The 8,388-nt window shown below is 38.7% G+C and overlaps 1 protein-coding gene across 2 annotated transcripts in view; it reads left to right on the forward strand.

The window, feature by feature from the left end:
• The window catches only part of Casp8ap2 (caspase 8 associated protein 2), a 38,957-nt gene that overhangs the window by 5,548 nt on the left and 25,021 nt on the right, over positions 1-8,388 (forward strand). For both annotated transcript variants that reach the window (XM_013351929.2, XM_026786763.1), the window contains exon 2: positions 2,058-2,140. In XM_013351929.2, coding sequence (XP_013207383.1) covers positions 2,086-2,140 — 55 coding nt within the window. In that variant the 5' untranslated portion in view covers positions 2,058-2,085. The remainder of the gene's footprint in view (positions 1-2,057; positions 2,141-8,388) is intronic.

Here is an 8,388-nt window from a genome sequence, read left to right on the forward strand (position 1 = left end):
CGCAGGTGTACTGTTGCACATGCCCACATCTGTGCACATGAAATGTACACCCAGGTGTCACTCACAAAGGAACTATCTAAGGTAGAAAGTTCAGTTGTCTTCTGACTACTGCAGGTGTACTGTTGCACATGCTCACATCTGTATACATGAAATGTACACCCATGTGTCACTCACAAAATGAAATTTGAAAAAAGAAAAGATTGGCTGACATCAAGAAAACAAATGATAACATGCTGGCAAAGGAGGACTAGAAGCAGGAACCCTACACTAGTTACATTGCTGGTAGAAATGTAACTAGTGTAGCTACAGTGGAAATCAGTATGGAGAGTCCCCCTTAGACTGAAAACTACCATATGATAAAGCTGTACCATTGCCTGGGTATAGACCCTGTTTTAGAGTTTTTACTACTGTGAAGAGACACCATGATTGTGGCAACTCTTACAAAGAAAGCATTTAATTTGGGTGGCTTGCTTACAGTTCAGAGGTCCGATTCGTTATCATTATGGCAGGGAGCATAGTGGTGTGCAGGCAGATATACTGGAGTATAGTAGCTGGGAGTCTTACATCTTGCAGGCAACAGGAAGTCGACTTAGATACTGGGTGGTATCCTGAGCATAGGAAACCCCAAAGCCCACCCCAGCAATGAAACACTTCCTCCAACAAAGCCACAAGTCCTCATAGTACCTAGGAGGTTATGGGGGCCAATTTCTTCCAAACTACTACATACACAAAGGAGTTGAAGTATGTTGTAGTATTGTTCACAGTAGCCAAGATAGGAAACCAGCTTAGATTCCCATCAACAGGTAAATAGATTAAAAAAAAAATAAGTAAAATATAATTTGGCTTGATGTCTTACTCTTCTAATACCAGCTACTAAGGAGGCTGAGGTTACAAGTTTAAGCTTTGCTTGTGTTCCAGAATGCGTGGGGGTGGTGTAGGTATCAGCAAAGTGTAGTGCTATGCATATATGAAAATGTGATGAGGGGGCTGGAGAGATGGCTCAGTGGTTAAGAGCATTGCCTGCTCTTCCAAAGGTCCTGAGTTCAATTCCTGGCAACCACATGGTGGCTCACAACCATCTGTAATGAGGTCTGGTGCCCTCTTCTGGCCTGCAGACATACACACGGACAGAATACTGTATACATAATAAATAAACAAATAAATAAATAAGAGTGAAGATGATCTCAATCCATAACTCCTGGGCATGTAGGTACATTCTAAAAGATAAAAATAGAAGAAAAGAGTCTGGGCAGATTCTAAGATGGTATGGTAAGACTCAAGTGGCTTAATTTAGAGTGAGTGCCGTAGGAATTAAAAGAATGTGTATCTGAAGTGTGATGATGGAAGTCAAATGGGGTAAGTTCTGGGTGTGGGTAGCAATTGATCCTTAACTTAGGTGGAGTCCCAATGTTTTATTTATTTAGTGTTGCTAACAGTGGAGTCTAGGGTTTTGTACATGCTTGCAAGTGTTCTGCCATTGAGCCATACCCCAACTTGCATGCTCCTTTATTTTTTAATAAGTTTTATTTATTATTGTTGTGTTTGTATGTAAGTTTGTATGAGGGTACACATATGCTTCCCATAATGCACTCATGGATTTTGCTGGAGTTGGTTCTCTCTTTCCACTGTGGTTTCTAAGGATTGATGCTAAGTTGTCAGGCTTTTCTCCATGGAGCTGGAGGGTATGGTGTTTATATTTCTTATTATGTTTGTATATTTGTTTTTAGTGCTGATGGATCTTATTTTAGTGCAAAAGTTAATGTGTATTTTGAGATTCTTTTTCCCCCTTTGGTGATGGAAGTCAAATTCAGGGTTTTGTACATATTAGTATATTTTGACCTATTTTACGAAATTAGTATAATTTACTTTGTACATTGCTTATCTATACCTAAAAATTTGAGTTTCAGTTTTTAGTTTCAACTTTTGCTCAGAAAATGTTAGGCATTTTTTCTTTTTAAGTGTATAGAATGAAGTTATTCAGTGTGTTCAAAATTTGAAAGTTACTTTGTAAGTAGAAACTATTGTAACGGTGGGGATCTTTATGCTTAATACCATAGATGGCACCTTTGAAAAGGTTATAGGACCATGGCAGCAGATGACGACAATGGAGATGGAACAAGTTTATTCGATGTCTGTCCTGGTAAGAACTCTTGGTTGTCTTTCTGGATTTACTTACTCTTTGTTTCTTTCTAAATTTTGGTACTAAGAGTTTAGAACCAGGACCTTTCAAATGCTAGGTACGTACTCTGTCACAGTAGTAGCCCTAACCTCACTTGATCTCAGTTATAAAATCATTTACTTATTTCTTAGGTAAAGTGGACCTCAGCTTTTTCTCCCTGTATATAAGTGAATTAACATAGCAAAATACTAGGGACATAGAGAGTACTTAGTAAATGTGAACTTTTCTCTTTGTTTTTTGTTGTTTTGTTTTCGTAGTGCTGAAAAGCAAACACAGGGCTATATTCTGTTTCTTAGCTATATCCACTCCCTTTGTGTATAATACAGAGGCAGGGAGATCTCACTATGCATTGAGATTGGACCCGGACTATAGGCATAAATCACTGCACCTGGCTGACTTTGACTTTTCTCTTTCTCTTCTTTCCTTCCTCCCTTCTCCCTCCCTCCCTCTTTCCTTTCTTTCTTTTTAAGATACTTCAGATTTATTTTTAATTTGTAAGTGTTTTGCCTGCATATATGTATATGCATCATGTGCATGCTTGGTGACCAAGGATCCCCCTGGAACTGGAGTTTCAGATGGTTGTGTTCCACCATGTGGGTGTTGTGAACTAGCCTTAGATCTTCTGCATAGCGCAAACCCTCTTAACCACTGACCCATCTCTCTAGCCCTTGGATGATATTTCTTTTCTTTTTCTTTTTTTTTTTTTTTTGGTTTTTCGAGACAGGGTTTCTCTGTGGTTTTGGAGCCTGTCCTGGAACTAGCTCTTGTAGACCAGGCTGGTCTCGAACTCACAGAGATCTGCCTGCCTCTGCCTCCCGAGTGCTGGGATTAAAGGCGTGTGCCACCACCGCCCGGCTGGTTGATATTTCTTATTGTATGCTTTTAAGTCTCTATATGTTACCAAGGCAACAATTTTGCTGATGTGAATGGTCATGATATCTATTGTCATATCCAAAATAGATAGTTGTTACTTTTGAAGTAAATTTGTTTTTGATTTTTTTTGTTTTTTTTTCTTTTTTTTTAAATTGATTTTTATTGAGCTTTACATTTTTCTCTGCTCCCCTCCCCCCTTCAACTTTCCCCAAAGGTCTCCATCTTCCCAATTTACTCAAGAGATCTTGTCTTTTTCTATTTTCTACTTCCCATGTAGATTAGATCTATGTAAGTCTCGTAGTTTCCGCATTGTTGTCTAAGTTCTCTGGGATTGTGGTTTGTAGGCTGGTTTTCTTTGCTTTATGTTTAAAAACCACCTATGAGTGAGTACATGTGATAATTGTCTTTCTGGGTCTGGGTTACCTCACTCAAAATAGCTCCATCCATTTTCCTGCAAAATTCAAGCTGTCATTATTTTTTTTTTCTGCTGTGTAGTACTCCATTGTGTAAATGTACCACATTTTCTTATCCATTCTTCAGTCAAGGGGCATTTAGGTTGTTTCCAGGTTCTGGCTGTGACAAACAAAGCTGCTATGAACATAGTTGAGCACATGTCCTTGTGGCACAATTGAACATCCTTTGGATATAAACCAAAAAGTAGTATTGCTGGGTCTTGAGGAAGGTTGTTTTCCTAATTTTCTGAGAAATCTCCACACTGACATCCAAAGGGGGTGTACCAGCTTACATTCCCACCAGCAATGCAGAAGTGTTTCCCTTTATCCCACAACCTCTCCAGCATAAGTTGTCATCAGAGTTTTTGATCTTGGCAATTCTTACAGGTATAAAATGGAATCTCAGAGTTGTTTTGATTTGCATTTCTCTGATGACTAAGAATGTTGAACATTTCCTTAAGTGTCTTCCAGCCATTTTAGATTTCTGTTGAGAGTTCTCTGTTTAGGTTTGTACTTCTTTTTTTTTTTTTTTTTTAATTGGATTATGTGTTCTTTTGGTGTCCAAATTCTTGAGTTCTTGGTATATTCTGGAGATGAGACCTCTGTCTGTTGTGGGGTTAGTGAAGATCTTTTCCCATTCTGTAGGCTGTCGTTTTGTCTTGTTGACTGTGTCCTTTGCTTTACAGAAGCTTTTCAGTTTCAAGAGGTTCCATTTATTGTTTCTCTCAGTGTCTCTGCTAGTGAGGTTATATTTAGGAAGTGGTCTCCTGTGCCAATGCTTTCAAGTGTACTTCCCTCTTTCTCTTCTATAAGGTTCAGTGTGGCTGACTTTATGTTGAGGTCTTTGATCCATTTGGACTTGAATTTTGTGTATGGTGATAGATATGGGTCTGTTTTCATTCTTTTTGCCAGCACCATTTGTTAAATATGCTTTCTTTTTCCATTTGATATTTTTTTGCTTCCTTGTCAAAAATCAGATGTTCAAAGGTGTATGGATTGATTTTCAGGTCTTCTATTCAGTTCCATTGATCTTCCTGTCTGTTCTTTTGCCAATACCAGGCTACTTTCAGTACTGTAGCTCTGTAGTAGGGTTTGAAGTCAGGGATTATGATGCCTCCAGAAGTTCTTTTATTTTACAGGATTGTTTTGGCTATCCTGGGTTTTTTGCTTTTCCATATGAAGTTGAGTACCGTTCTTTCGAGGTCTGTGAAGAATTTTGCTGGGATTTTGCTGGACATTGCGTTGAATTTGTAGATTGCTTTTGTTAAGATTGCCATTTTTCCTATGTTAATTCTGCCTACCCAAGAGCATGGGAGATCTTTCCACTTTCTGGTGTTTTCTTAAATTTCTTTCTTCAAAGATTTAAAGTTCTTGTCATACAAGTCTTCCACTTGTTTGGTTAGAGTTACTCTGAGATATTTTATGCCATTTGTGGCTATTGTGAAGGGTGTTGATTCTCTGACTTTTTTCCCCAGCCCTTTATCATCTGTGTTCAGAAGGGCTACTGATTTTTTTGAGTAAATCTTGTATCCTGCTATATTACTGAAAGTGTTTATGAGTTGTAGACGTTCCTTGGTAGAATTTTTGGGATCGCTTATGTAAACTATCATATCATCAGCAAACAGTGAGAGTTTGATTTCTTTTTTTCTAATTTGTATCCCCTTGATCTCCTTTTGGTGTCTTATTGCTCTAGCTAGGACCTCAAGCAAGCACTATATTGAATAAATACGGAGAGAGTGGACAGCCTTGCCTTGTTCCTGATTTCAATACTTAGGGTTAGATAATCCATCAGGGGCCTTGTCTCTAGAAAAGACTTGATTGTCCTGTTCTCAGCAGTCATTGATTTTGTACAGCTCTTCATCTAGGAGTTGGGCTTTGTGAGATTTACCCATCTATGATGGCATGTCAAAGGGGTTGTCATTTTTCAGATCTTATGCAGGCAGCCTTGTTTTGAGATTTCATGGGTGCTCCTTCTTTGTGATTTATGGGAGACAATTTTAAGCAGCTGTCCTGGTCATCAGGCTCTTAACACATCTTCTTTTCTACAGTGTTCCCTGAGTAGTAAACGTAGGGGTTACATTGCAGGTATACCACTTGGGGTTGAGTATCTCTTAGTCAGTTCATTTTTACTTAAAATGAGTTTTTAAAAGTTAATGTTGGTAGACATGGAAGGGTTCCTGTCCAACTAGCATTATAAGGACTCCAGGTGTAATAGTTGTAGTTGTTACTTGCTTTTGCTAAATTAGTTTCAACATGTTATGTTGCTATTGTAGTTGTATTATAGGTTGTATACCTTTAATACTAGTGCTTGGGAGGCAGAGGTAGAGTTCAAGGGTAGTCTGGTCTAAAGAGTAAGTTCTAGGACATCCAGGGCTACATAGAGAAATCCTGTCTTGAAAAATCAAGGGAAAAAAATAAATCAACAGAAAATTCAAAGTATAATAAATACCTTCGTCTTTTTTAACCTAAATTTGAATTTTAAATAAAGCTGCTTTTGTGTGTGTATGTGTGTGTCTGAGTGTTCTGACTGCATGTGTCTGTGCACCTTGGGCATACCTAGTGTCCTTGAGGCCAGAAGAGGGGGTCAGGTTCCTTGGAACTGGAATTGTGGATGGTTGTGAGCCAGATATGGATCCTAGGAACTGAACTGTAGTCCTGCACAAGAGCAAGAAGTACTCTTTAACTGCTGAACTATCTCTCCAACCCCGTACAAATGTTTATCACATTGCTTTTGACTACACCTCTTTGCATTATTATTGGTGGTTCAAGGAGTTGTAATCTTTTAGGTCTGGGTACATTGGTCCTCTGTCTTAGTCTTTGTTATCAAGAGTATCATGTACAACAATCCAAATATGATATCTGTACATAATTAGTCCAACAATATAATGCTTTAATTTTTTTCTTTCAACAGTCTTATCTTAAAGAAATGAAAAGCATTTAGGAGGACGACTTACCGTTGCTAGCCTTCCTTTAGTATTGCCATGGTATCATTTTCCCTTTATCTTTTGTTTTTAGACTCCAGTCATATATATATATATATATATATTTTTTTTTTTTTTTTGGTTTTTCGAGACAGGGTTTCTCTGTAGCTTTGGAGCCTGTCCTGGAACTAGCTCTGTATACCAGGCTGGTCTCGAACTCACAGAGATCCGCCTGCCTCTGCCTCCCGAGTGCTGGGATTAAAGGCGTGTGCCACCAGCTCCAGTCATATCTTGAATGAGATTTTGATGTTATTCTGTAGAACTCTTTAAATATTTTATTAAGATTTATTCACTTTATTTTATGTGTGTTTTGCCTGAATGTATGTATTACATGCACTACATGTGTGCTTGGTGTCTACAGAAGTCAGAAGAGCACTTCAGATTCTCTGGAACTGGAAATAGAGATTGATTGTGAACCACTGTGTGGATGCTGGGAATCGAACCCAGATCATCTGGAAGAGCAGCCAGTGTTCTCAGCTGCTGGGCTATCTCTGCAGGTCCCTATAGAACTTTGTTGTTGTTGTTGTTGTTGTTATTTAAAAGTTTTTTTCCATTTTACATATCAACCACAGTTTCCCCTCCCCACTTCATAGAACTTTTTAAAGACTTTCCCCCTCCGTCCTTCCCTGTTTTACAGATTTGTTTTTGTTTTTTTTTTTTTAAAATGGGTCAGTGTAGTGCATAGTCACGCATATCCCCAGTGATGATGATATTATAATTCATTATGTGTAGTTTTCTATTTTAGAATTTTCAGTTGGTTCTGTTTTGTTTCTGTTGTTGTTTTAGGTATTGTTTATTTGTTTGCTTGGTTGATTTTTCAAGAGAGGGTTTCTCTGTGTAGCCCTATCTGTCCTGGAACCTACTTTGTAGACTAGGCTGGCCTTGAACTCAGGTGTTGCCTAAGGCACAATTTGGGAATCCCCCCCCCCCTTGACTTTCTGAATTTGCTCTCTCACCTTTAGTTGCTTTTTCCTTAGAGTCTTTCTCCAGTTTTCAAGCCCTTAGAACTAGAAAGGCTGTCTAACCTTCTGACATTTCAGCAAGATGATACCACCTACAAATGTGTCAGGACGCATGCAGCGTGTGTGTGAGAGATGACTGTTGTCACTGCCCGCAGAGCTCTAACACAGATCTGTCTCTCAACAAATAGCAGTGATGCAGTGATAGAAGGAAGGATTAGGAGCTTAGAGCTATCTTTTTAAAAAATTTATTTATCGTACACATATGTGTGTGTCTATATATATGTATATATACATACACACATAAATTTTGTTTGTTTGTATGTCTGTGTATCATGTGCACACTGGTGTCTGCTCTGCGTAGACTGTATGGGAATAGAGTTATAGATGATTGTGAGCCTCCATGAGTGCTCTCTTCTTGCAGGTATTATCTCATGGTCAGTGCAGTTCTCCAGAATCACACAGCCCTCACTTTGGGTTTCTGCTTATTTTATGCTGCTTTTTAATGCTTCGGGTAGCATTAATACATAGTTTAGCATTTATAATGTTATATGAGGATTGCTTTGATGAAAAGTAGCTTATTATTGCTGGAATTAAAACCTCATTACACTTTTTTTAGTATTTGTGTGTTTATGTGTGTGTGTGTGTGCCCATGTGTGCGCACAGGTGTCCGTGGAGACCTGAAGGCCGTGTTGAATGCTCTGGAGCCGGAGTTATTAGCAGTTGTAGCCCATCTGATGTGGGTGCTAGGAACTGAATTTGAGTCCTTTGGAGAAGTAGCAAGTGCTTTTAACTGCTAAGCTGTCTCTCCGGCTCTGGTACTAGTAGAATTTTCTGCTAAAAGAACTTTTTAAAAATTTTTAATTAGCTGTAAACGAATGTGTCTGTGTGAAGGTGTATGCACATGTGTGCTGGTACCCATAGAGGTCAGAAGAGGGTGTCTG

This window comes from Microtus ochrogaster, linkage group LG5 (genome assembly GCF_000317375.1).
Source record: "Microtus ochrogaster isolate Prairie Vole_2 linkage group LG5, MicOch1.0, whole genome shotgun sequence".
In the NCBI taxonomy this organism is placed as follows: Eukaryota; Metazoa; Chordata; class Mammalia; order Rodentia; family Cricetidae; genus Microtus; species Microtus ochrogaster.